We start from the raw sequence: 27,415 nt of genomic DNA on the forward strand, positions 1-27,415 counted from the left end.
GGAATTGCTCATGGGAGCTCGTTCCCACCTGAAAACATCCGGGACTATCGCACTCGAATTCTGATCCAGGTTGCCTTGAGTCTTCTCTTTGGGTTGTCGGGTCCTCTCCCGAGCTACTTGTGGCGGTAGTGATCATCAATGAATGGTGTTACTGTGCGGTTTCGTTCTGCTCGAATCTCAAGGCAAGGCCGTAACTGTTGCTTGAAGACTTGACGGCTATACAGCATGGGGAGCGAACGTGAAGAATGAGATCGCCAGTTACACATAAATTTCAAGTAGGAACCTCCATTCTATTTAGAAACCTAACAATACATATACCACATGGCACATATGGCCAGAATATGGAGTTCCCTGGCCCCTTTACAATCCTGATTCGCTTGATTTAGATGGGACAGTGTGAAGCAGCAGGCTCAACCCATTCCCGTGCCATCGAGTTCTGCCTGCCCCGTCCGGTAAGTAAGATACTCGATCTGCAGATTGGGGGCTGTATCTATCCTTAACGCGCTGCGGGCCGAGGCAAACAAACAAGTTGGGCCTGCCGGTCAATCCAAACATGACCAGATCAGATACGCCAACTTGGGACGCAAAGAATCAATCCGCCACACCTCGTAAAGGCAGAGAGAGCCTTGACCGGCAAGATCGCTAGCAGTTCTATGCAGTTAAGGTCATCAAGACCTTGTCGATTGGGCCTGCGCTCTCGAAATCTGTCCCTCTCGTCCGTCGTCTTCGTCGCCAGGCCCTAAGCTTGTTGCAAGGATTTACTGAGTGGCTAATATGTATGTCGAGTTTACTCACATAAGCGGCAATGTTGTCACCGGATTTGGACCCCCTCGCTAGGGCCAGGCACCAGCTCAAACAGATCGCTTGTGAAGACAAAACCAACCTCCTCTGGCTACTAGTGCACTGTCGTTGAGGTACTCTATTTATGTACCCAGACCTCCAGTGTCTCTCCAGCATCGAGCCCTAGCGTCCCAGTCGGCTCGTACCCCACTTCTGATCCACCGAAAAGTCAGGTGACCCACAATGGGTATCTCTCTCTTCACCTTTTCCTTTCGTTGCTCTCATCTCACTCTTGGATCTACACTCCATATCCCCCTTACGAGTTACGACTGCAGCACGTTCCGCCGCTTCTTGGTGTTCGGGTCCGGGATTCATCATGAATCGAGCTAGTCTAGACACCGCGAAAGCGATATCTGGCCGCCTGTGAATCGCCACATACATACAATAGTGATCCAACTTTTTGCTGGTATAGCTCCGTAGATCCTTCAACCAGGCGGAACCATTGTAAGGGCAGTAATTCTTCCCTGCCCATTGGAATTCACTCTTGCCCTTTGGTCGATGCAAGAGTCGAGATCTTGTCGCCATAGGCCGCCTGTGACAGCCAGATCCTGTGGCCATCGCCATTGTCGACGTCGCGCGGAACGCGTATTGATAGGTGCACGAATTTTGCTGATGTACTGTGGTGTCAAGTCGAGGAAGATGCCGCGCTTGAAAAACCTCAGGCTCCGAACGAACCCCATCACGCTATCAATATCGAAGAACGTGTATTCTGTCACCGGCGTCCTAGGATCGACCTCCGAGCACTCGAGGCACAAAAAAGACGGGTTTTCCTTGTCCGGATCTTGTCCCTCAATTGGCTTTTGCCACTCATGGGTGTCAAACTCCCGCTCGGGCTGCAGCAACCCAGGGACTTAGGGGTAGGGTTTGGGGGTTGCTTCCTTTCCCTGGCTCGCAGGACTTGCATTTCTTCTCGAGTAGGTCCGCAACCCATGTCGAGGCTTCGGGAATGACCGGCTTCACTAGTTCGTACAGGAGTGGAACCGCACCGTGTTTCCCGGCCTCCGACATGCCTTGCTGTTGGCATTCCTGGATAGTCCTCTCAAAGTCGGAGAGCCACCAGTCGAGGTTTTTTCCACGAGGTCCGGCCCGCAAGGAGAGCAGTTTCGCTTCCAGCCGTCGCTCTCTGTCGATGTCTGACGGGGCGCACGATTGCTGCAATGCGCGAAGTCTGTCGGCCGGTGTGGGTTTCTGTCGAATGTGCGTCCGCAGCGGTCTCGATATTGAGTCGTAGATGTAATTATTTAGGCTGCGAAGTGCCCGTTCTTGCTCGTAGTACCGCTTTGCGTCAATCGCGTACCGCGCTTCCGCTTCTTTGAGCTCGTCTTTCTGTATCAACGTGAGCTCGTCTTCACTTGTGATATCAGGGTATAGCCGACGGATGCTCGGCCATTCTGGGTGTGAGAGAGTGATCGCCTCATCTTCAGGGACGTCTGGGTCCACGAATTCCCAGATCCCGTCGTTCTCTGCGATTGAGCGAATGGAGTCGATCCATTCCTCCCAGTTTCCGCTTCCCTTCAGGGTGACCTCGCGAAGTTTTAGCGTCCTCTTGCGCCCGTCTGTGCCTTTGACCTTGATGGAGACTTGGCCCTTGCCACTCGGATAAAGAGTTGTTTCTCCGGTGAAGACGGGAACGGTATCGCCATCAATGGGCTGGAACGTTGTGAACCGGCAGGTTGTCTCTTGACTCATCAGGGACAAAACTGTGAGATAACCCCGCAGCAACGAGCCTACTGGCGTACTCGTAGTAACGACAATGAAATATAATGAGGTCAAGGGTTCCGTGTATTCGAGCAGCAGGGTAGCACACACTGGAGGATGTCATGAACAGTTGTTGAACTCCCAAAGACGTTTTCTCTCAAAATACGACGAAAAAATTTCCGTTGTCCGTGCATGAATGGTAACGGCTGCCAAATGAACCTCTCTTGCGTCCGCGAGGTGTTGGCTCAATCGGGTTGTCGCGAACTGTATATCTGGTCTCGTTCCGCCCGCCAAGTATGTGAGCTTCCCTATCATTTTCCGGGAGCTCCCATGGTCTTCTCTTTGTAACCGTGGTGAGTTCTCATTCAATTTCGCACTGGGGCTCAATGGGAGTCTTTGCGCCTTGGCCTTCTCCATGCCAAATCCTTCAAGATCTGCGCTGCGTGATTCGATCGATCCAGCCGAATCGAATCTCTCCTCCATGTCACTCTGATGCCCAATATCTTGCTCACCAGGCCGGAGTCCTTCATCGGATGGAATTTCTTCAATCGGTCCTTTGTAGCCAAAATCTCCACCTCATTTTGCCAAAGACCAATATGTCATCAACATAGACTGCGATGATGACACCCCTGGAGTTCACAATATACTCAAATCCGCGGTCGTTGCTTTGAACCCAATGGACTCCACAAATTTCACTTTCTGGTTTCACAGATTCGCCGATTGCCTCAGGCCATACACACCTGCCCTTTCTCCGGTTGCAATTTTTTCGGGATGCCCGGGACTTTTATACAGGTCCTCTTATCAAGTCCCGACCCAACAAAAAGCAATCGTAGCATCCAACAGGTGCGTCTTCAATCCGTATAGAGCAGGAATCGCAAACAAAATCCTCAGTGACTCCAGTCGTACAACAGGTGCAGATATCTGTTCAGAATCGAGTCCTTCTCGTTGCGAAAATCCCTATGGAACAAGCCGAGCTTTGAATCTGCCAACTCTCCCGTCCGCCCCATATTTCACATCAAACACCCATTTGCACGGAACGATGGATTGAGAAGCTGGCCGCTTTACGTATCGCCAGGTCCCAATTGTCTGAAGTTTCAAGCCGATCGCCTTTCTCCACTGGTCCATAGATGGGGTGATTCATTGCCTCCTCTCTCGACTGCCTTCAATGCGAAATCGTTGTCCTCTGACACAAACAGTTCGAGTGTCAGGACCAAGTTCGCAAATCTCCTGCAATCGACTGGCCTTTCGGGCATCTGCAACAGCGGCTCTGGAAGCACTCCTTTCTGCCTCCCTTGCTTCCTGACGCTGCTCGTTCCATGATTTACGGGGAAAAACTGCTCCGTTTCCCTCGACTCGATTGCCGCCTGTGTCGGTCGCGTCGCCCTCGTCGACCGCCGGGGACCCTGTCTTCTGCTTGTGGCATTTCTCGTAAAGCCGTTTGACTCGGCCTATCTTCCGTGGCCGTCTCATCTCTGCTGTCCGTCGACGTCCCGGTCGCACCAAAAGTCCGTGAAAATCCCGTCAACATATCAACGCCGCCCTCGTCGTCACTATAATCGTCGTCATCGCCACTCAGTTCTTCCGATGTTTCCCGCCCATTCAAGGTCTCCCGTTCTTCTTCCCGTGCGAGGAGCCTAGGCTCGCTCTCGATGAAATCGGGTTAGTTACTTTCCGCTCGCGGCCTTTATTATCTATTATCAAGTACTGGCTCTTGCTCTTAGTGTAACGAACGTCCCTTCATGAGCTCGCGGATCCAGTTTGTCGTCCGTCTCAACCTGATACCGGACCTTGCAAAAGGGTACTCGAAATCTTGATATATCCCACTCCTTCTTGTGAAGTCTCTCGTATGGGGACTTTCTCTCCCCTTTGCGGAATACTGTCCGGTTTTTGATGAAATTCGCGAAACGGACACCATATCTCCAATATTTCTTTGGGATATTCATCTCGAACATAATCGCCCTCCCAATGTCCAGAGTTGTTCTGTTTAGTCGCTCGGCGATTCCATTTTGCCAATGGTAACACGGTTCGATGAAATCAAACTGGATCCCACGTTCTGCTGCCCATGGCTTTAGCGCGTGAAATTCTCGGGCATTGTCCGCTCGTATCCGCACAACCCGTTTCCCGAACTCTCTTTCACATTTCACACGCCATTGTTCCAGTGTCGTCTGGACTGTTTCCGTCTGCCTGTCGCCTAGGATGTGTACCCAGGAAAATCCAGTCGCACTGTCTGTGATCCCGAAGTAATAAAGTTCGTTGGCCCGACCCTTTCGATAGGGTCCCCAAAAATCGATGGAAACAGGCCTCAGGGGTATTGCTTCCTTTGGAACTTCCTCCTTATTCCGTCTCTTCGTACTCTTGCTTGGATGCATATCTCACAGGTCTCTCGACTCTCATTCTTCTGTACAAGGTCCGAGCCCAATCTCCTCAAGAGGTATTCCATCCGGCGCTCACCGAGATGTCCGAATCTGCGGTGCCAAGTCTTCCAGTCAACCGCCTCCCGAACCACATGCGCGTACTCGACCTTTTTTCGGTGCAGGAATACCGTCGGAGACTCAACCGATTCAAGGGAACTCGCCCTGCCGATATTTTTCCCTGTTGCAACTGTCGTTCCATCCGGCCGGAAAAATCTGTAACCTTCTGGCGTATGTTCATTGCAGGTTCCGGCCTCCAAAAGTAGTTATGTCGACAACAGGTTCCCTCGCAGGCCCGGGACGTACAAAACATCCGGCAATTCCGCGTACTGACCGTTGCGCAAGGTAATAATTGCCGTCCCTCGTCCCATTATCCTTGTGTCCTCGCCTGCGGTTCCAAGCGTTCCTCTGTACGATGTGTCAAGAACCTTAAACTTCCTGATATTCCCTGTACAATGACAAGTTGCACCACTGTCCAACTGCCATAGGTCGCGCCTCATCCGTGTATCGCCTGTCGCTTGTTGCATATGCTCCGCTCCGTGCGACCTAATCTCGACGATATTCACCGACTCACTGGAGGAACTGCTATCGGTGTCGGAATCGTCCGCCCAATGTACCGAGCGCCGAGGTTGTTTGCCCTTCTTCCTCTCCTTGGGCTTCCACTTCTCCGTCTTCTTTCCTCGGGACGCACGGCCCTTCTCTTTATCCTCGGCCTTGCGACGTCTCGCTTTATGGTCAGGACCGCCGCACTTCCAGCATCTGAACGGTTCATCCCTTGCCGATTCACGGCATCGTTCAGAATGGTTTCAGGACCATTCCCTTTTTCGTGCAGGCGCTGTTCGTTCTCTTCCAGCATGATTCCGGACGGAGCTGGGAGCAAAGTTTGAGGCGTTTGGACTCGACGTCTCGACGAAGAGCAGATGGAGACCTCCGTTGGAGACATCCTGAGAACGACGACAAAGGATGAGGACATGACAGGAATTGCGAGGCCCTCATGGTAGCATCTGACAGATTACGGAGCAGGATCCATGCAGAAAGAACAAATAACCGAAGCCATGGCACACATTACTGTTCAAAGTTCCGGTTCGGCATGACTTTGTCGAGCACCTCCTGATAGACCACATTTCTTGCCACCCTTTCCGAGGATTCATCCGTAAGGACCGTGATCTTGGACGCATCTGTGGCACGGGACATGGCAACGTAGAGCTGCCCGTGGCCAAAGATAGGTCGTCGAAGATCCACACCAAGATGGTCCACAGACTGCCCCTGGGCCTTGTTGATCGTCATCTCAAAAGCGAGACGGACGGGAAACTGGCGCCGAAACAGTTTGTATGGGAAGTCAGCGTCGCCGCTTTCATGCAAGACACGGCAGGGAGATGGACCTTGCCGTCGAAATCGCCACCGTTGATGACGACCTCCAGGCAATGGTTGGTTACATTCTGCAAGATCAGCCGGGTCCCATTGCAGAAGCCCTCGGCTGGGTTGATATTCCGCAGGAGCATGAGCGGCACGCCACGCTTGAGTTTCAGCTCCGAAAGACGCACGCCCCCGTTGTTGAGCGTTCGAAGAAACTCCTTCGGAACCTCCTCGTTCGCATTGTCGTTGGCACCGCAGTTATCGTCCGTCCGCGTGGCGGATGATCAGCTCCCCTGGGAAACGATCCAAGAGCTGGAGGGGTGACTGCACAGCGTAACCCCACCGCCAACAGCGATACGAACGCCAACAAGACAAGATCAAAGACCTCCGAAAATGGGTCCGGAAGACGGTCGCATCGCATTGGGTCCAGAGCGCGTGCAGACTGGAAGATGGCCTCCACGTTTGGTACCGGAACCTGAGAAAAACTGGTTGGCACCAGACAAAGCGAAGAGAAGGAGGCAGTCCGAGACGAGTACGAGCAGATTATTCGTCCCATGAAGAAGCCCAAGGACATGTTCGAATGGATTCGGAATTGGGAACGGGTGATGACGAAGGCAGAGTATTGTAGCCTCGGGCGTGTGGCCGAAGCCTCGGACTGGTACCCTGAGTTCGGCAGGGCAGTCAAGGCTTTGGGATACGGGTTCTGGTACGAGGCGCAGAGGAGCCGATTCGAAGACGCTATGGAAGACAATACGCTCGATTATCGGAAAGTCGCCAAGGCGTTCCGTTTCCTACTCAGGGAAGAAGGACCGACAGACAAACCGCGGCCGGTCGTGAAGGGCGCATTTCCGGCATTCGACGGAGTCGAGGCAACAGACGATGAGTCGAGTGTGGAAGAGAAGACGAAGAAGAGGAAGCGTTCGTCGACGGCCCCACCCAAGAACAAGAAGCGACGAACGGGGTGTTTTGCCTGTGATGGGATCGGCCACAAGGTTGCGAAGTGCTACTACGTCTTCCCGGAAAAGGCCCCGGACGATTTCGTGTTCGACGAGGAACTGCGGCAAGAGGTCGAGCGCCTGAGGGGCCGCAAGAAGAAAGGAAAGGAAGTGAGGCAGCATTGACTAGCCGTCAAAGAGGGTGGCGCTGGCACTACGGCTAGAGTTACTATCGCAATCTTCGCGGTCAGTAACTACCCGTTGAAGGATCCCGCGATCCTGGACTCGGGCGCCACCATGCACATCTTCAACAATCGACGGCGGTTCATCAACTTCCGGGAAGCCTCGAAAGGAGACCACGTTATTGCGGGAGACGGCCGACTGCCTATCCGTGGATACGGTGAAGTGGACATCAAGGTCAAGAATCTGGCTGGGAACGAAGAGACTATGATGTTGCGTGATGTGGCGTACTGCCGGGAGATGCCGACCAATTTGGTTTCCCTCATCCGCTTCCTCGATAGCGACATCCACTGGGACACTCGGCCCATAGAGTCAGGACAGACGATCCTAAAGACCAAGTGTGGACGGGTTTGGGAGTCTTGACCCGAGCGTACAGCCAGTTTGTGTTATAAATGTGACAGAGGATAGGAACTCAAATGGAATGGCAAAGTTAGCGGCGTACCACATCCACAAGTATAACAGTTGGACCGAGAGACGACCCAGTCAGGCAGAGGCAAAGATTTGGCACCTCCGTCTAGGTCACCCTGGCCCCAAACCGTTGGAGCAGCTTGTCAAAGGGGTGAATAGGGCGAAGACCAAGGGAATACCCACGACGAAGTGCGACGCATGTGCCCAAGCCAAGATGGAACGGCAACCCAGACACGCGCCAAGAGATCTGTCAGGCTTCCTTCCTGGAGAAAAGATAGCTGCCGACTTCCATGATTTCCCGAAGGACAAGGAAGGATATTCGTACCTGTTCCTACTCACCGACCGCGTTTCCAGAATGTCATGGGACTACTACTTGCAAGATCGAACATCGGCCTCGATCATCAAAGCGCTTCAAGACGTCATCACACTCCTGGAGAGACAACACGGTGTCAAGGTTAAGATAATAGAATGTGACAATGAGATGGAGCTGAAGCGGAAATCAGTGAAGCGCTTCCTGAACAGACTGGGAATCAAGACGGAGCCTTCGGCGCCATACGCACAAGCTCAGAATGGAGCCGACGAACGCTCAGGGGGTGTGATCAAGGAGAGAATCAACGCTATGCGTCAGGGCGCGAATCTCCCGGAGGCATTGTGGCGCGAGGTCTGCAAGGCTGCGGTGTACCTTCTCAACCGCACACCGAGACGTTCACTTGAATGGAGGACGCCATGGGAAGTGTTCCACGCACACCTGGGGCAAGAATCAAAGCGACCGGATGTGGCGCATCTTCGGGTGTACGGATGCAAAGCTTACGTCATGACGCCGAAAGCGTTGAAGGAGAACCCTCTGAAGCGATCTAATTCAAAGGCGTGGATCGAGTATCTGGTCGGGTACGCGTCGTCAAACATCTATCGTGTTTGGGTCCCACACCAGAAGAAGGTGATCTCAGCACGAGATGTGATATTCGACGAAGATACGACCTTCGACGGCAATCTCGAGAGCCTGAAGGATGACATCAAAGAATTGAGCGTCGATGAAATCGCGGATCTCCTAGGAAAGGCTGAGGTGCATGACGGCCGTGACGTCCTGGAGGTGCAGCAGCCGTAACAGACACGACTATGCCGTTGGATGACGGCGATGACTGGACTGACGAAGAATTTTCGTCAGATGATGAGCTCGCATGGGATGACGGTCGAATTCGAGAAATGACCGTCGGAAAGAACGAGAATGTGGGGCATTTGCCCACACCACCAGCCTCTCCGCCAGACGCATTGATGGCGGCTGCCATGTTTGGGTCCGTCGTCATCGCTGACCAACATCCCGAGTCTGCTATGGCCGTATGGCAAGAGGGCGGAATCACGGATGGGATGGCGGCGCGGGGCGGGGGTACCGTGCGGGAGTCTCCCTGCGTGGAGCGCTACGCGCATGGGACCAAAGACTCTCTAAAACGGATAGGATGCCCCCAAACCGGAGACGTAGGTGCTCGTTACCAGTGCGGGGAGTCCGGATCCCCTAAACCTGGACCTGCTTATGGATACCAATCAACTTGGAAAAAGATCCAGGGGTTGCAGTGCCAGGGTGGAACCCTTGAGAGCAGGTGTGAGCACGTCGGATGCATGGAGAGGGGCCTTCTTTTCGGGTACGAAGGCTGGGGTGGTTCGAGGCTCAACCCTCAGCGAAGGACAGTTTGAGAGGAGGCTCGTCGCGCAACCCACGAGGCAACGGAAGATGGCTGGCAAAATCATGAGAGAAGAAGCCATGAGAAGGTGGGAGAAGGGCGAGACCATCCACAGGAGGGAGCTACCCGAGCCCCCGAAGAGACACGAAGACCTGGCGAGTCACCCCCTAGAAGAATTGTTTTTGAGAGGGGAGGTAGACCATCTGAAGAGCCATGTTGATGTGGGGACCTGGGAAAGGGTCCGGTTCAAGACAAGAAGGGCAGTGAAGACCCGATGATCCGGTTGATGAAGGTCCTTGGATGCAGGTGGGTGTATGCCTACAAGTTTGATAAGCACAGCAGACTGCAGAAGGTCAAGGCTAGGTTAGTGATTAGAGGAGACCAGCAGGCTCGAGTGACAGACAAGGACAGTTACGCGGCAACGCTCGCCGGACGATCGTTTCAGATGTTGATGGCGATTGCCGCGCGGTTCAACCTCGAGCTTGTGCAGTTGTTTGCTTGTTGTCGCACTCAATCCGAATCCGCTCCTCGTCTAGTCTCACTCTGAGCTCCGCAAGTAGTCGGCTGACGAACATAGACTTCTTTGCAGCCTGTGCCAATGCCAACAATTCGGCCTTGGTTGTTGAGGTCGTGACTGTGTCCTGCTTGTTGGCCCTCCAGCCGATCATGCCTCCGAATAGCTTCATGGCGAACGCTTGGCTGCTCTTGCGGTCGAGAGTATTATCGGCAAAGGACGCATCACTAGCAATGCGCAGATGGTTGTCACCGCCGAATTCCAGTCCAAGGGTCTTTGTATGGGCAAGATAGTTCAGCACACGGTCTGCGGCCTCATGATGTTCCGATCCTGGGTTCGTCATGAAGCGCGCCAATCTCGACACGGCGAACGCAATATCGGGACGCGTGTGCACGGCCACATACATCAGTGATCCAACCTTCTGCTGGTAACTTCGGACGTCCTTTGGTTCCGCGAATCCTTCGTAGGGGAATAGTTCCTCTCGTCCCATTGGAATCCGCACCGGCTCTCTCGTGGAGGCGAGACCAGAGATCTTGTCGATATACGAGGCTTGTGAAAGCCAAATCCGTCTTCTTGTCCGATCCCGCAGGACGCGAATTGCAAGAAACCAGTTCAAGTTGTCTCCCCCTTGGAGCTTGCACCTTTTCTTCAATTCGATCATTGCTCGGAGCGCTGCCGCTCCGCTCCTTCCGATATGCAATAACGATATCATCGAAGTAGAAGAAGAGGATAACTCCGTTGCGGATAAACGCGCAGGGTTCATGGGGAACTCGTCCGAAACCGATCTCGAGTAACGTCTTCGTAACTCCTGCTGCCAGAGTAGCGGGGAACGTCGCAGCCCATATAAGAGCTCTCCGTAATCGCAGGATCATATCTTCTTCCTCGTATCCCGGCGGCATCCTCATAAACACGACCTCGTCCGGGTGGGCATTCACAAATGCATTCACGGCATCGTTTGGACTTGTCACGAAGGACAACTTCGCACTCAAGAGCAGCCTACGACACGTTGATATCCACAATCATTGGCTGCGACAAGAATACCAGCGAGGAGGAATCGAAGTCAATTACACGGAGAGCTCCAGGATGATGGCAGACGGCTTGACGAAGTTCTCTACCACGAAAAGTTTCGAGAGGTTCCGCAACCAGATGGGACTCGTTGATATTAGGGAACGTCTAACACAGGAGGGAAATGATGCCGGTAATGGCACGGATGCAATCGAGGAAGATGCATGGCATTCGGATGAAGAATGACAGTCGCGGGTGTGTTGGAAAGTAAGGCATACGGGGAAGTGCCAAGGATAAGGGTATTACCGAGTGGGCCGGTATCGGAACAGATGACGGGCGAAATCGGAAGTGAAGGCCACACAGAAGAATCTTCACGAGTATCCGTGGCTCCACACACCTAGCCCGCCATTCACACCTTGCCCACCACTTTTCAATTAGTACTCCGTACCTTTCCGGCAGAACAATGGTACAGTCAAACCCCGTTATGGCGATTACAATCCATCCCTCCAGTAAGTATCGCGATAGCGAGAATATCGCAGATCGAAATCTCACGTGACTATTGTAATACCATTCTAGGTAGTAAATCAAGTTACATGTAATAATGACTTGCCGCTTTGAAGCCTCGAGTGCAGCCATCCATGGCGGTCCTCATTGGTCCATTGTATGCCGCTCCCCCCCCACTATTGAGCCATACAGGCACTCTGATTGGTCAATCTTCCTCCCGCTAACGCGATATTTTGGACTTCAGGCATCGCGATATCGAATACTCCGTATCGGGAAAGCTGAAAATTTGTATGGGCGGAGGATCCGTCCCGCCCATGAGTATCGCAATAACGGTGATATCGTGATAACGAGGAGAAATATAACGGGGTTTGACTATACTTAAATAATATGAAGCTGTATTGAAATACATATACAGTCATGTGTAAAAAGTTTGAATAATCCCCGCCAAAAATATATTTCTGCCCCGCAACACCCTGACTTCAACCTCAGGTCTAGTACCTGTTCACAAGCAAATTAAACATGATCCTAGCACGGTATAATACAGATATCAGAGAATTAGTTGACTACATATGTAAAAATGGAGCGAAAATACCCTTTTCAGTACTAAGTATACCATCCTTTTGCCTCGATCACCGCTTTTACACGGCGGGGCATACCCTCCACCAAAGACCTCAACAGTTCACTCTTGATCTGTGCCCAGGACTTCTATAACGCATCACAGAGAAGGTCCTCCTTCCGTTCATTCGACCCGTGGCAAATTCAACCTCAGGGTCCACGATATGGACCCCTTCTTTGAGGGGAGACCAAAGGTGTTCGATTGGGTTCAGATCGGGTGAATGGGGCGGCCATTCCATGACCACAATCCCATTGTCTTCGAGAGCTTTCTTGACAATCCTCGCTGGGTGAAATGGGGGCATTGTCCTGCATGAAAACCAGGCCAGGTTCCCAAATGCAGGGCAGATGTTCACGGAGCAGGTCGAGATATGAGCGCGAAGTGAACCCATTTTTCTTCGCTTCGAAGTCGCGCTCTAATCGGACCAATTCCCATTTGTTCTCGCCCCAAAACGCTGACCAGATCATGACTCGAACGTTCTTCCCTTTGTTGAATGGCTGAAAGTATTCCCTTTTCCACTTTTCACCATGGAGATCGAGTCGGAAAACCCACTGGTTCCGCTTTCCAGATCCGAGTTCGACTGAACACTCATCCGACCAGATGACCTTCGCCCAGTCTCCCGGCGTCCAGTCTTTAAGTTATTATTATTACGCTAAGCGGCCTCTTGGCCATCTAGTCCATCTAATGGTTGTACAGGGGGAAAAACCGTTCAGGATGTGCCGGGTGAGCCCAGACACCCTGCCGGATGAAAAAACCCAAGTTCTGGAACGTCCACGCCCGCTATGTGTCCAGCTTGCCTACCTCTTGTGGCTTAGAGCGCAACTCTAGCCATCCTTTATCAGCTGGTTGGCTAGGCGGAACTGATCGACTATGTTCCGCCGGAGCCACCACCGTGTCGCCCTCTTGACCCCTATGGGGTCGGTTAGGAGCCATCTGAAGTCGAGTTGCCCGTTGTGCCGGAGTGGCTCGCGGTCCCCTTGGAACCGGGGGCAATGAATGAGCACGTGCCAAGGTGTCTCTTCCCCTTGCTCGTAGTGTTGGCAGATCCCCGTGTGAAAGCCAGGAACCCTGGTCTTGTGCAGGAAGCCTGCCAAGCCGATCTTGCCGGTGCGAAGTTGGGTAAGTATCGAGCTCTCGGCTTTGTGGAGTCCGGCGTGTAATCGAAGCGCCGACTTGTCTGGTTCTTTGGGGAAGGCTTCGGAGGAACTGCGCGTCCCGGAGTTCCAAGCCTCTTTCCATCTTGTCAGGAGGTTGTGGTGGAGGCGCTTCATCGATGCCGCGCCAAGGTCGCCTGCCCATTCGCGCACCCACGTCAAGGGGGCGGGGCGGTTGAACCCTACGAAGGCGATGTCCGTTCTCGCGACTCGGCCCACCGAGTCGACGATCCTCTGGCAGTGTCTCTCGATAAGCCGATCGATGCCAGTGGCAGCTGCTCGTGCCCGATAGCTGGCCAATCTGGCTGAGAGGTAGAGCTCGATCGGTGGGACATACGCCAGAGTCTCCAGGGACTGGATCCGAGTGGCACGGAAGGCCCCAAGGATCACTCTAAGGCATCGGTTTTGTACGTTGCTCACCGTCTTGAAGAGGGACGTGCACTTCAGGCGCATCTCTTGGGGTGTGTGTGCCAAACGTGCGCGGCATATGTCAGGGACGGACGAGTGACGTTGAGATACACCTGTCTGGCCTGGAGCAAGGGGAGTCCCATGTAGAGCCTGCCAGGCGCGTTAATGCGGCCTCCTGGGTGCGCATCTTGTCTTCCAGGAACTTCTTGTGTGCAGTCCACTGGAGTCGAGGGTCCAGGTGGAGGCCTAGGACCCGGACGCTGGAGGATGGGGTTTTTAGGATCTCGCCCAGGCGCACGCCCGCTCTGGTGTTTGCTCTTAGATTGCGGGTCAAGTGCAGTAACTCGTACTTCTCCGGCGAGAACTTCGCGCCGTGCCGCCTGGCCCAGTCCAAGCACCTTTCGTGAAGTCGCTCCAGTGCTGCACAGTTGGATTGGATCGTAGGTCCCCATGCCAAAAGGTTCACGTCGTCGACGAAACCTAGGCCGTGGACCCGGATCTCGCGGGGGTTGCAGATGTCGACCAAGTCCGAGTTATAAAAGAGGAACAGGAAGGGCGAGATTGGGGATCCCTGGGGAATGCCTGCCGGGATGGGCATAAGCTCTGATTCATTGTCGTTGAAGGCGAACGTCGTGCGCCTGTCGGACATGAAGCTCCGAACCCAGCCTGTGATGGAGTCAGGGATCCCTTGTATCGGAGGATCTCGAACGAGTCTGTCCCTTGAAAGGTGGTCGAAGGCTCCCGACCGACATGTCGAGCGACAGAAGGGATCCCGACCACGCCTTTAGCACCCCACGCGGCGCGGATCTGAGCCACGAGCAGGTACCTCCAGGGCGCTCTCTGTGGATCCATTTTTGCGCGCTCCCATCTGGCTGTCCGGTAGGAGTCCGTGGCGTTCCGCCAAATCCTGTAGATATCGCGCGGTGACGGCCTCAATAACCTTCCCCAACGTATTGAGAAGGGCGACGGGCCGCCACGACTTGGGGCCGAGTATGTTTCCTTCCGGGGCTTCTTGATGACCACCGTGCGGGGGATATCTTGAACGGGGTGGGGAATGTGGACATCGTTTCTTTTCAGCGTATACAGCTCGGAAATCGTCCAACACGCAGACGTTCCCTGCTCTCCGCTCCGCGAGCGCGCAGCGCGCGCCAAATCGCTTAGTGTCGTCGACTATTTAAGTTACTCTGTACTCATCGACGGCGCGGTTTTCGTGGAAAGCTTTCTTTTTTTTTTTTTTTTTTTTTTTTTCGTTGATCCTGCGACCTCTCGAAGAAGCCCATCCAAGAGAAATTTTGATCTCTGATCTTCTGGAAAAACATAGCTCACGATCGCTTCGAAGTCCCCAGCGGCGTAGGGAGCTTTGGACAACTCTGCGACTCAGCAAACGTGGAGTCCCCTCAAAGACCGCGCTTTGCCCGTCCACAGTTCGGAGCCCAAGAACGCAAGCGTAGGGACCTACCTATATCGCACCAAGATATTCTCTCTGACGGTGAGTCGGCATCGTCCATTGACGAACCCGCCCGAACAGCAAATGTGAAGTCTACAATTGAACTGCTTGCTTTCATGTCCGTGCCCCTTTATCTTTATAAAGCCTAGCGGTTTGGCGCGCGCTGCGCGTCCGGAGGGGCCTTTGAAATTCGATGGGATCCTAAAAAACTCCTACGAACACAGAGCGGAAAAGATGAGCACCTAAAAAGTTATCCATCCCCTTAAAGCACTTGATAGAGGGGGGCAGGCGCAACCCATTTATAGACAACTCGGTGCGTTCTGAAAGAAAGTCCTTCCTGGCGGAAGTGTCCAGTCAACCAAGGGACAAACGTACAGTACGCAAATAGAGAGCCCATGGAACGCTGCAGTGTACAACAGAGGACACTAGCGGTTTGGCGCGCGCTGCCGGGGGGCCTAGAAACTCGTACTCCTACGAACAGAGGCCGAAAAGAAATCTCGGTAAATTATCCATCCCCTTCACGTTGACCGGTCATTAAGGGGCATCGACATGAAGCGAGCAGTTTTACTGACTTTGTTCCATTCTTTGGTGTTTCGAGTTCAATGGTCGACGCCGACTCATCGTCCGACACAGATCTTGGTGGGATACAGATCGTCTAATGCTGGCGTTTTTGGCGTACGGATGTGGGCGGGCCAGGCACGGGGTGTCTTCGAGGGGCCCATGTTTGCTCGGAAATGCAGAGGGGTCGGGTTTTCTAAAGCTTCTGCGCGACTGGAGCATTCGATCGTGAGTGATGGTTTTCGCTCAGGAGATCAGGCCGGAGGATCAGCGGAATCGACACGCTGCCAGGCATGCATGCTGTGCACGAAGAGCGCGCTCTGAACAATTGACGACATACTGTGGAGAAAGTAAACCGATCGCAACGACCTGGCCTGGTGGAAGTCATTGCACTTGATGTAACAACGACAGTCAGTGGACCGAAGGCGATGGGCGGGGTCGCACTGCGTGCGGACGGCGACACCTGCTAACAACTGGGGTGCCCGCACGTAAGCGGCGCAGTGCGGGCAAGCAACCAACTTAGTAGCACGCGACCCCGTGCCGGTGTTGGTGTCAAATTAGGGAGGGTTGGGTTCCTGGGGGTGACCATTGAAAGTGGTGTAAGTTGAAGTCCCCGAGGAGGACGGCCGGTCCGGAACCTTCTAGATGGGCTCCAGTGCGAGGATTGGGCTTTGCGGATTGTACGTCGTACGCGGGCTAGGCTCATTGTATACATTGATAAGTCTCAATGGACCGCTTGGGAGCTGTAGGTCCAGGATAGCGATGTCCGGGCTTGGAAACTCCGCGTTCCACGAATCGCGCGGGAGTCGTTTGTTGAGGAAGAAGCACGCGCGCGTGTGGCGGTTGCGTGGATATAGTGGTATGAACTGCGATGAAGAGTCGCAGAATGTCGCGTGCATGTGTCGATTGCGCGCTGGCTCCTGTATCGCGACGATGTCGTAGATCCGAGTATGCTCGTGTGCGGAGAGGAGGAGCATCGTGTCCTTCCTCTTGTGCACGTTGTACTGGAGGATCCTGAGCGTATCCTGCATCACAGTTCATTCTGGGAGGTCTGGAAGTACATGGTGATCTGGGCGTCGTCCGTCTCCGCCAGGGATACCCGCCGGCGGCCTCTCTTCCGGGGGATCAGCGGACCGACCTCGGCGGAGCTCTCCTCCGAGGGGCGGGTGGCGGCGTTGTTGAGGGGAGTAGGCGCGGGGGTAGTACTGGTCGCATAGAGGCGCGGTCGGGTCGCGCGTGCGTATGCCACTCTGGCGACTTCCTGCCGGGTACCCTTGGGCAGGATTGGTCTCCCGCTTCGTGTCGTCCGCCGCAGTTGGCGCAGCGAGGGGCGTTTCGATCATCCTTTCTGGGCAGCTGCGGTGCACGTGCCCGCCCACAGCGCAGTGGCCGCAGCGGGTCGTGTGTCGACAATAGCGCCCGATGTGCCCGTACCGCTGGCAGTTGTAGCAGCGGGTGATCATGCATGTTGGATCGAATAGCTCGATCTCTTTGAGCTCGCTGTCTAGCACAAGGCCTTCCTTGATGAGGTGGTTGGCCCCGTCCGATGACCTTCTTTCGGGATCGCCGGATGCTAGCTCGACAGGTGTAGCGGACAATGCGCAGTCGGGAGCGGAGTCCTGGGTTCTGTTCGTAGATCTTGCCTGTCGGAAAGTCGGCCATTTTGACGCCGTGGACTAGCACCGAGTGTTTCTTGGTCTCAGGGTGGCGTTTTCTCCGATGGCCTCGCGCCATCGGTCGATGCAGCGCTCAATCGCGGGCTTGGAGTCGGAAATGTCGGCCGTCAGGATGAGGTCCCCGGAAGGGAGGCGTCGGGCGCTGACGATTCGGCCGGGTTGACCAGCCCTCTCCAGGGCCTGGTTGATGTCACGCACGATATCCGCTGGGGGACGTTGTGCTTGATCCATGTCAATTACTCCGGGGCGGACGTTATCTCACGTTGCTCGCGGAGGGGGATTTGTTTCTCATGGGGGAGGTTCGTCTTTAGGAGGACATTTGCGTACGTGAGTGGCGGTGAGTTGGGGGGTGTCGATGGTGGCGTGGGCAAGGCGGCCGTTCGCTGGACCGCTGGGAGCAGTTCATCGAACAGGGCAATCTTTAGCTGGTCTAGGAGGCGTAGAGATGATTCGGAGCCCTTGAGGCGTCGAATCTCCGCCCTCAGTTGGCTGAAAATCTCGAGTTTTCGATGTCGGGGATGTTTTGGGATGCTGGCTTGTCGGGGGGGGTCGCGGTCCCCTGACCGTCCACGGCTTTCCTAGCCATACCGACGACGGCGAAGCTTGTCGGTATTCGTAGAGCCTTTGAAGCGATGTAGAGAGAGCTTTCAATTGGCGTTTGAACGAGGCGTTTTTGACGTGTTGTTGTCTATCAATGGATATTTTTCGCTTTTTTTTTTTGAATTGTAAATTATATCAGCTAAATCCTCAGGATCTTATCTTTCACTGGCAGAGATTTCATCCGGTTTTGAGATTCTTACAAGAGGTTGTTTGGGCTCTAAAATTCGGTAATCGGCGAGCTCTCAAGCAGCCCTTCGGAGTTTTTCCCATCTTAGTATTCATCACAATGCCGGAAGCTCGTTATGATATCCAATTCAGAATCAATGCTGTAAGAGTAGCATGAATTCAAAGAAGACCGATTACCACCGTGTTTGCGTGAAAGATTCGCGTTTGTTTTACATGGTACGGAGGTGTACGCGACCGTGTCGAAGTTCGGAAGCCGGCCGAAAAAGCGTAGTCTGGCAGGCTTCCTACACAAGGCCAGGGTTCCTGGCTTTCACACAGGGATCTGCAAACACTGCGAGCAAGGGGAAGAGACACCGTGTGCTCATTCATTGCCCCCGGTTTCAAGGGGACCGCGAGCCATCCGGCACAACGGGCAACTCGACTTCAGATGGCTCCTAACCGACCCCATAGGGGTCAAGAGGGCGACACGGTGGTGGCTCCGGCGGAACATAGTCGATCAGTTCCGCCTAGCCAACCAGCTGATAAAGGATGGCTAGAGTTGCGCTCTAAGCCACAAGAGGTAGGCAAGCTGGACACATAGCGGGCGTGGACGTTCCAGAACTGGGGTTTTTTCCATCCGGCAGGGTGTCTGGGCTCACCCGGCACACCCTGAACGGTTTTTCCCCCTGTACACCATTAGATGGACTAGATGGCCAAGAGGCCGCTTTGTGATATAATAATAATAATAATAATAATAAAATGCGTACTTCTGGATGAACCATGCACTGTCCACCAACAAAGCCCCCCCGTCACTCATCAACTTTCGACCACTTCACCCCCTCGGAATGTCAGGGACCTTCAGAGGAGCATAGGGAAGTTGAAGAAGTATGAGGACAAGAATGCGCAACAGATTGATGGGAGTTATCTTCGGCGGTGTGAGGAGAGGCTTGACAAGGCTGCATGCAGTCTGGGCCTTCGAAAGGGTAAGCGGAGCTTGAACTGGATAACGCCACGTCCGTCTACGACAGGCGTCCAACTGGACGTAAATCACATAAATCACGGAGGGTCCAAGCTCCTAGAGGGGCATTGACACCTGGAGACGCGAATCGCTACATTGCGCAAAGGAGAGAGAATGAATATCGACGAGAAGTGGATCGCTTTATCAATGGTCAGCCTACGAAGTCACAACCCTTCATTTTGGGTTTGGAGCCAGAGGAGAATTCGACTGGCAGAGAAAGAGGTCCTGAAAATGTAGATAATCTATTTTACTTCGATCCCAACCGAACGTGGTAGTTCATTTGTGAGAAAAACTCTGGCTTGCTTGCAAGCTCGTTTAAAGCCCAAACAACCATTTTCAATACAGCTCCATTGTGGTGATTGTTCTGCCGAAAAGTAGTTGAAAAGTGGTGGGCAAGGTGTGAACGGCGGGCCAGGTGTGACACCCAACATCTCCCGGTGTTGGGTGTGTGGGGCCGCGGATACTTGAAGGGGGAAAACCCCTGGTGAATAGAAAAATAACTTGCTCAGATAATACACTTCTGCTTCTACTGCTAGTTTTTCCAGTGCTCTTATTACAGCACTACTAACCTTATAACTGCGAGTCATCGCACAGCTTTCTATCGGACCTTGACGCGCTCGCAAGTTGTCGATGAGGAAACACAAGTGTCGCACAAACAGCCCCATCTTGGACAAAAGTTTTTTTGACACAAAACTTGTTCCTACAACTCAAAGAAAAAGATTCAAACATCGCGAGAATTTAGCATCATGGGTGATGTGTTGGTTGAGAAAGTTTTGGACAGTGACGGGCAAGCTGCCGGTGTTGGGTTTGTGAAGCCGCGGATACTGTGTTGCCTCGGCAGGAAGTAGTACTACTCCATACCAGACTGTAATTCGCTCATTTTGTCCGTCACCAGTAATAGTCTCAAGGCATGGCAACACGTAGAGAGAAACGAGGACGTACCATCCTCTGAGCTCTCCCATGACCAACGACAGCAGCATCTAGTACGGAATTCTTACGCAGACGGAGACCCATGACCCTGGTGGCAATACCGGTCTTTACAGCCCCGAAGCAAAATTTGATTGCTTGTAGCTACTGTATACACTACAGGCCGCGGTAGGCTCAATCTGCAAAAACGAAGCCATTGACTGACTTTCGATGTACGAGTAGGAATGTACCACAATGACTGCCAGCGATTGTACAATAAAATTATACACAGTATTTTTTGTTCTGGGCGTTTAATCCTTCGAGATTACTGCATCAATTCGAATCTCAAGACCGTGCGTGGAGAGTTTGAAGGCAACCGGGGTTGACTTGTTAGTTAAAGTCTCACAGCAAATAAATAGATCAACAAAGCATCCCAAGCAGAGTTCATGAAGGGCTTCTGAGCATTCAAACGCAACTGCCCAGTGGAGCCTGGAATTGTCTTAATCCTCCATGCGACTGGTTTGCAGACCCAGAGCTTGTATAGTTTGTCACGTTGAAAAGGTCGGACATCGCGGCCGGATTAACTATATACTAATCTGCTGCAGTGTGCACATAAAACTTTTTGGTCTGGGAAATGGTTTGCATCGCTTGCTCCCCCGTCGTTCGCGGCCCTTTGGCTCCCCTTCGCTGTCCCACGGGTCCGCTACCCGCCGGCGAATCGCTAGCATGCAACAAAAGCAGATCCCTTCCCGGCGAGGACCATCCGTCGAATGAACGGCTTCTTCGCCACTGTCTCCAATGGACCTCAACTGGCAGTCCGCCGTTTGGTACGCGAATGTATTCTGTTGTACACTGTAGCGTTCCATGGGCTCTATTTGCGTACTGTACGTTAGGCGCTTGGTTGCCTGGACACTGCCGTCAGTAAGAACTTTCAGAACGCACTGAGCTGTCTATATAAATGGGCTGCACCTCCTCCTACCAACGGTTTACAGACAATCGAGAATTCGTTGAAAAGTTTGACACCAACTCCGGCGGCAAAGGTCGCGTGCAAGTAGGTTGCTTGCCCGCATTGCGCTGCTTAGGTGCAGGCGCTGCAGTTGCTGGTGTCGCCCGTTTGCACACATTGATCCCCCGCCCATCGCCTTCGGTGCACTGAACGTCGTTACGTCGAGCACAATGACTTCCACCAGGCCAGGTCGTTATGATCGGTTTACTTCCTGCACCCATATGCCATGAGTTGTTCAGAGCGCGTCGTCGGCGCGGTCTTCGCAAAGCATGCATGCTTCGCAGTGTGTCAATTTCGTCAATTCCGCTGATCCTCCTCCCGGCCGCTGCAACCCTTCCGCCATCAGCGAAAGTCCACTTTGATATCCTTGAATGGGAATTGGTCAGACTAGAGCCCGACAACGGAGCTAAGAAAAATGGCGCTCATATCTCGACCTGCTCATTCAACATCTTGATGCCTCCGGGACATTTGGGAACCCGGCCTGGTTTTATGCAGGACAATGCCCCCATTCAATCAGCAAGGCTCAAAGGGTTCAAATCTTGAAGACAATGGGACTATAATCATGGAATGGCTGGCTCATTCACTTGATACGGTGCAGAAGTCCTGAGCACAGATAAGAGTGAACTGTTGATCAAAGTAATGCATTGGAGGGCATGCCACGCCTGTAAAAGCGGTGCTCAAGGCAAAAAGGATGGGATACCAAATAGTGAAAAGGGAATATCCGTTTGTCACTTAGAAACATCTAATGAGAGTGTGAGAAGTCAGCCAAATGGTTCTAAGCAGCACATTAGTTATTCGTCCATTTTTTTTCATTCCTGCAAGCCCTCTCCCCCGGGAATCCAACCATCCCTAATATTAGTCTGACGACCTCCTCCGCCTCACGGACCGTCACCAGCTACACCTGGCGACCCCTCCAGGTCTAGAGACGTGGAAACGCAACGAAACCAGTGAAACTTACTCCACGCTAGACCTAACCTTCGTCTCGACCTCCCTCCTACCGTACCTACGCCGTTGCCAAAGCGACCTAGAAGCGCACCACGGCTCCGACCACCGCCCAATCGCGCTCGAGTTAGATCTACCCATCCCCTCAACCCATCCCGAGCCGCGCAGGCTTTGGAGGATGGCGGATACCGATCAAGTTCGGGCCACGAGCGAATACTTGGTCATACCCCGGAGCTTCATCCGGAGAGAGGATATAGACTCCTACGCCAACTACCTCCAAGCGTTCGTGACAGACCTGGTCGCCAAAACGGTCCCACTGAGCAAGAGCGGCTCCAGAGAGGGCCGCAACGCTCCCTGGTGGACGGCTAAAGTCGCCGAAGCGGTCAGGGCGGAGAGACGCGCCCGCCGCCAACACGCCCACCCAGACATCCTCTCCCACCTTCGGCGTTGCAAGAGAAAGGCCATACGAGACGCCAGGACCGAAACGTGGCGCGCAGCTTTGCACGCTGCCCACGAGTCCCACCGCGGCATCTGGAACTTGGTCCGATGGGGAAAGGAACGGAGCCATTGTCCGCCCGAGTTCCCAAGGTTCCCACCCTCCAAAGACCGGACGGCTCACTCGCTACCACCTTTCAGGAACAGGCGAGCACCCTACACGAACAATTCTTCCCGGCGGAACCGGACATCGAGCCCATACCGCTTCCGGACAACCCACCTCCGGCGGTAGAGGATCCCCCTGCAGTCACGGACATCATGGTTGCGGCTGCCCTCCGCAACATGGCCCTCCTGGAAAGCCCCCGGACCGGATGGAATCCCGGTCGGCTTCCTCAAGGCCATGGGGGACCCGCTCATCTGTGCGCTCCGTGTCCTAACACAGGCATTCTGGGACTGGCAACATTTCCCCGCCCCGTTCAAGATATCCCGCACGGTGGTCATCAAGAAGCCCCGGAAGGAAACGTACTCGGCCCCCAAGTCCTAGCGGCCCGTCGCCCTTCTCAATACGCTGGGGAAGGCCATCTAGGCCGTCACCGCGCGATATCTACAGGATCTGGCGGAACGCTACGGACTCCTACCAGACAGCCAGATGGGAGCGCGCAAAAATCAATCCACAGAGAGCGCCCTGGACCTGCTCGTGGCTCAGATCCGCGCCGCGTGGGGTGCTAAAGGCGTGATCTCCCTCCTGTCGCTCGACATGTCGGGAGCCTTCGACCCACGTCTCAAAGGAAGACTCGCCGAGATCCTCCGATACAAGGGAGTCCCTGACTCCATCACGGGTTGGGTTCAGAGCTTCATGTCCGACAGGCGCACGACGTTCGCCTTCAACGACAATGAATCAGAGCTTATGCCTGTTAGAGCCCACAGGAGTTCCTGCCTCAGGCCAGTGTAGTTCAGCAGGGCTAGGGCTCCCTGGGCACGTGACCCACCGAACGCGGTCTGTACTTAGTCGCTACCCTCTCTGGACTCACTTTCTTTCTGTATCCTTAGTGTTCTGAATCTGATCTGCGCTGGATTGACAGCTTGCGATCAGTAGATAGCTGTGCCTAGCTCTGAGGTCATAACAATGCCCATCCCGGCAGGCATCCCCCAGGGATCCCCGATCTCGCCCATCCCGCTCCTCTTTTATAACTCGGAGTTGGTCGAGATCTGCAACCCCCGCGACATCCGAGTCCACGGCCTAGGTTTCGTCGACGACGTGAACCCTCTGGCATGGGGACCCACGACCCAATCCAACTGTGCAGCACTGGAGCGACTTCACGAAAGGTGCTTGGACTGGGCCAGGCGGCACGGCGCGAAGTTCTCGCCGGAGAAGTACGAGTTAATGCACTTGATCCGCAATCCAAGAGCAAACACCAGAGCGGGCGTGCGCCTGGGCGAGACCCTAAAAACTCCATCCTCCAGCGTCCGGGTCCTAGGCCTCCACCTGGACCCTCGACTCCAGTGGACTGCACACAAGAAGTTCCTGGAAGACAAGATGCGCACCCAGGAGGCCGCATTAACGCGCCTGGCAGGCTCTACATGGGGACTCCCCTTGCTCCAGGCCAGACAGGTGTATCTCACCGTCACTCGTCCGGCCCTGACATATTGCCGTGCACGTTTGGCACACACCCCAAGAGATGCGCCTGAAGTGCCACGTCCCTCTTCAAGACGGTGCGCAACGTACAAAACCGATGCCTTAGAGTGACCTTGGGGCCTTCCGCGCCACTCGGATCCAGTTCCTGGAGACTCCGGCGTATGTCCCACCGATCGAGCTCTACCTCTCAGCCAGATTGGCCAGCTATCGGGCACGAGCAGCTGCCACTGGCATCGATCGGCTTATCGAGAGACACTGCCAGAGGATCGTCGACTCGGTGGGCCGAGTCGCGAGAACGGACATCGCCTTCGTAGGGTTCAACCGCCCCGCCCCCTTGACGTGGGTGCGCGAATGGGCAGGCGACCCTGGCGCGGCATCGATGAGGAAGCACCTCCACCACAACTTCCAAGCCTTCCCCCAAGAACCAGACAAATCGGTGCTCCGGTTACACGCCGGACTCCGCAAGCTTCTCGGGAGAGCGCGATATTTAACCAACTTCGCACCGGCAAGATCGGCTTGGCAGGCTTCTAGGAACACAAGATCAGGGTTCCTGGCTTTCACACGGGGATCTGCCAACACTGCGAGCAAGGGGAAGAGACACCTCGGCACGTGCTCATTCATTGTCCCCGATTAACTCGACTTCAGGTGGCTCCGGCGGAACATAGTCCCTGTACAACCACTAGATGGACTAGATGGCCAAGAGGCCGCTTAGCGTAATAACAATGTGGTCGTTCCAACAGTTGAGATCAGGGTGTTGCGGGGCACAAATATTTTTTGGCTGGGGATTACTCAAACTTTGAATGACTGTAGTTGTGTCCCGAGGGCCGCCATGTCCCGCTTGGCGGGACGGTTACTTACTTTCGGCACTTGTCAGGAGATCACTTGCAACGAAACTTTTCCAATAGTCCGAAAAGTGTTTACAAATATTGAGCAAGGTCGTACATCATTGTAGGGCATGAACTCGTTGCAAAGAGGACCGCACAAGGCGATTGGACCATGGACCGCCATTGCTAATTGTCACTAGAAGTCACATCAACGCGTTTAGCAAGGCCATTAAGCTAAAAACGTGCCCACCCGCGATCACTATAGTAGGTGCTGTGCCACGGGCAGTCCGACATCATGGGCGATTATCGCGCTGTACGCTGACTGAAAACACTACGTACAGTCATGTGTAAAAAGTTTGAATTATTCCCCTCCAAAAATATAGTTCTGCCCCGCAACACCCCGACTTCAACCCTCAGGTCTGCAGAGTACCTGTTCACAAGCAAATTGGACATAGCGGTTTGGCGCGCGCTGCGTGCTCGCGGAGCGGGGAACAGAGGACGTCGGTGTTGGACGGTATCCGCGCTGCGCTCTCAAAACACATGGAAAGATATTCGAATTTCGAATGCGGTATCTATGAACCAAGGTTCACAGAGATCGAGGATTACAATTAAGATGCCAAGACACTGTGTGCACAGGGACAGTCAAAGCACACAGTTTTAGTTTCCGTTTTCTCAAAATTGTCTTGTTGTAACACATAATACTGCCACTATCCCCTGTTCATTACTGCTTCATACCAACTTATCCTTCTCAAGCTGTAAACGATTCGACCGAAAGTTGCAGAAATGGTGAACGAATCCGATCTTGCTGCGGCTTTTGCGGAGCTCTCTACCCAGAAAAAGCCGAACTATTGAGCAACTGCGAGAAAATATGGGTTGAGCGAACAACCCTTATGAGGAGGCGCTTATAAAGGGGAAGACGAAATCGCGTCAGCGTGCGACGGAAATACCACAAAAAGCTTACGAATGCGCAGGAAAGACGCTTGATTGAGGAGATCAAGTTCCTCATCAGCATTGGGTTCCCCTCCCCCTCACCGAAAAAACAAGAAATTAGTTGCGGATGCGACGAAGACAGTTGGAGGGCGCTGGATATCGCGGTTCATCAAGCGATACGAGAACCAATCCGCAGCGCCTATGTAAAGCCGATAGATAGGAAGCGTCAGTTGGCAGACAACGCGGAAAAAATCAAAGACTAGTTTGAGCGAGTGTGTACCTATCAGCTCACGATTGCGGCGTTCTGGGCTAATTCAACTCCCAGCTGAAAGAGTTCATCCAGGATATTATATAAAATTGAGCCCGAAAATATCTACAACTTCGATGAGAAAAAAGGGTTTTGCTCGGCAAACTCCACACAGACAAAAGAATAGTGGTCGAGTCATTCTAATGAATCACGGAATATGCTCAGTACCGCCGAAAATGGCAGTCGAGTTTGTCTCGCTTCTTGCAGCGATCTGCGTCGATGGCACTGCTCTTCCTCCGGCCCTAATCTTCAAGAGAAGGCTCCGGCGACATTCGCGGTTCTTGGATGCAGCACCTGGACGAGAAGAAACAGCAACGGTACTTGGGTGCTTCTGATAATGGTTGGAGCAGCGACGCTTTTGCACGGACATAGGCTTACCCGTGTGTTCCACGAGCACACGAAGGCCAAAGCGGGGAGGAAGAAGAAACGGCTCTTGATCCTGGACGGCCACGGATCGCATGTAAACCTTGATTTTGTCAACCTGGCCGACAAACATCGCATCGCCATAGCAGTACTGCCTCCGCATTCCACCCATAGGCTTCAACCATTAGATGTCGGCATTTTCTCACCTGGGCAAGGCGTACTCAAGAAACGGCTCGATGATTTAAATAATTCAGTCGACGCACAACTTTTGTCCTTCAATAAACGCAACTTCTGGCCTCTGTTTTGGGGAGCTTGGAACGACGCACTCAGAAGAGAATATTCCGTCTGCTTTTGAAGCGACCGGGATAACTACGTCCCTTCAATCCGAATCGCGTCCTCGAGAAGCTGCCCAAGAGACAACATAATCAACGTCCATCCACGCCAGAAATGGCCCCGTCAACGCCCCGTACAACCGACGCCATTCGGAAACGAGTGATCGATAGCGTACCAGCACAAGAAGGAGTGCGTTCGGACATTGGGCAGATTCTCAGACGTGCGTTCGACCGAGATCTGATAAAGGTACGATACGAGAATCTCGAGTAAACAGTCAACGAAAAAGCCAATAAAATAAAACCAAGCGGGGGAAGTCGTCGGGCCTGCTCGACAAGGATCAGGTCGAAGAGGGCCAATTTTTTTTCTGAGCGACAATTTGCGGAGGCAATGGAAGCCTTAAGAGGAAGCAGAAGCGGAGAGAAGTCGGATGGAGTAAGAACGGCGGAATAAACGGGAAGAGCAGGCCAGTCAACGGGTGTTCAGAGAGGTCTTCGAATCCTGGGACAA

General features: G+C 53.6%; 10 protein-coding genes across 10 annotated transcripts; 4 read left to right on the top strand and 6 right to left on the bottom strand.

Moving 5' to 3' along the window:
* Positions 1-1,656: 1,656 nt before the first annotated feature.
* Positions 1,657-2,529, bottom strand: VTN31DRAFT_7369 (uncharacterized protein; the record flags this gene model as incomplete). Its single annotated transcript, XM_069408082.1, has 1 exon — positions 1,657-2,529. The coding sequence occupies one exon, from the start codon at positions 2,527-2,529 to the stop codon at positions 1,657-1,659; it is 873 nt and encodes a 290-aa protein (XP_069257867.1).
* Positions 2,530-4,235: 1,706 nt separating this feature from the next.
* On the bottom strand, positions 4,236-4,907 carry VTN31DRAFT_7370 (uncharacterized protein; the record flags this gene model as incomplete). The annotated part of the gene is made up of 1 exon (XM_069408084.1): positions 4,236-4,907. The coding sequence occupies one exon, from the start codon at positions 4,905-4,907 to the stop codon at positions 4,236-4,238; it is 672 nt and encodes a 223-aa protein (XP_069257868.1).
* Positions 4,908-6,859: 1,952 nt separating this feature from the next.
* Positions 6,860-7,426, top strand: VTN31DRAFT_7371 (uncharacterized protein; the record flags this gene model as incomplete). Its single annotated transcript, XM_069408085.1, has 1 exon — positions 6,860-7,426. One exon carries the CDS (start codon positions 6,860-6,862, stop codon positions 7,424-7,426), a length of 567 nt encoding a protein of 188 aa, XP_069257869.1.
* Positions 7,427-7,901: 475 nt separating this feature from the next.
* On the top strand, positions 7,902-8,993 carry VTN31DRAFT_7372 (uncharacterized protein; the record flags this gene model as incomplete). Its single annotated transcript, XM_069408086.1, has 1 exon — positions 7,902-8,993. One exon carries the CDS (start codon positions 7,902-7,904, stop codon positions 8,991-8,993), a length of 1,092 nt encoding a protein of 363 aa, XP_069257870.1.
* A 98-nt stretch (positions 8,994-9,091) lies between these two features.
* Positions 9,092-9,577, top strand: VTN31DRAFT_7373 (uncharacterized protein; the record flags this gene model as incomplete). The annotated part of the gene is made up of 1 exon (XM_069408087.1): positions 9,092-9,577. The coding sequence occupies one exon, from the start codon at positions 9,092-9,094 to the stop codon at positions 9,575-9,577; it is 486 nt and encodes a 161-aa protein (XP_069257871.1).
* A 457-nt stretch (positions 9,578-10,034) lies between these two features.
* On the bottom strand, positions 10,035-10,739 carry VTN31DRAFT_7374 (uncharacterized protein; the record flags this gene model as incomplete). The annotated part of the gene is made up of 1 exon (XM_069408088.1): positions 10,035-10,739. One exon carries the CDS (start codon positions 10,737-10,739, stop codon positions 10,035-10,037), a length of 705 nt encoding a protein of 234 aa, XP_069257872.1.
* Positions 10,740-13,024: 2,285 nt separating this feature from the next.
* Positions 13,025-13,807, bottom strand: VTN31DRAFT_7375 (uncharacterized protein; the record flags this gene model as incomplete). The annotated part of the gene is made up of 1 exon (XM_069408089.1): positions 13,025-13,807. One exon carries the CDS (start codon positions 13,805-13,807, stop codon positions 13,025-13,027), a length of 783 nt encoding a protein of 260 aa, XP_069257873.1.
* A 37-nt stretch (positions 13,808-13,844) lies between these two features.
* On the bottom strand, positions 13,845-14,411 carry VTN31DRAFT_7376 (uncharacterized protein; the record flags this gene model as incomplete). Its single annotated transcript, XM_069408090.1, has 1 exon — positions 13,845-14,411. One exon carries the CDS (start codon positions 14,409-14,411, stop codon positions 13,845-13,847), a length of 567 nt encoding a protein of 188 aa, XP_069257874.1.
* A 6,491-nt stretch (positions 14,412-20,902) lies between these two features.
* Positions 20,903-24,785, top strand: VTN31DRAFT_7377 (uncharacterized protein; the record flags this gene model as incomplete). Its single annotated transcript, XM_069408091.1, has 6 exons — positions 20,903-21,016; positions 21,998-22,621; positions 22,669-23,037; positions 23,102-23,428; positions 23,612-24,205; positions 24,258-24,785. The coding sequence occupies 6 exons, from the start codon at positions 20,903-20,905 to the stop codon at positions 24,783-24,785; spliced, it is 2,556 nt and encodes an 851-aa protein (XP_069257875.1).
* Positions 24,786-26,360: 1,575 nt separating this feature from the next.
* Positions 26,361-26,747, bottom strand: VTN31DRAFT_7378 (uncharacterized protein; the record flags this gene model as incomplete). Its single annotated transcript, XM_069408092.1, has 2 exons — positions 26,361-26,506; positions 26,591-26,747. The coding sequence occupies 2 exons, from the start codon at positions 26,745-26,747 to the stop codon at positions 26,361-26,363; spliced, it is 303 nt and encodes a 100-aa protein (XP_069257876.1).
* Positions 26,748-27,415: the final 668 nt, after the last annotated feature.

Source organism: Thermomyces dupontii (assembly GCF_041956625.1).
Source record: "Thermomyces dupontii strain NRRL 2155 unplaced genomic scaffold VTN31scaffold_9, whole genome shotgun sequence".
Lineage (NCBI taxonomy): Eukaryota > Fungi > Ascomycota > Eurotiomycetes > Eurotiales > Trichocomaceae > Thermomyces > Thermomyces dupontii.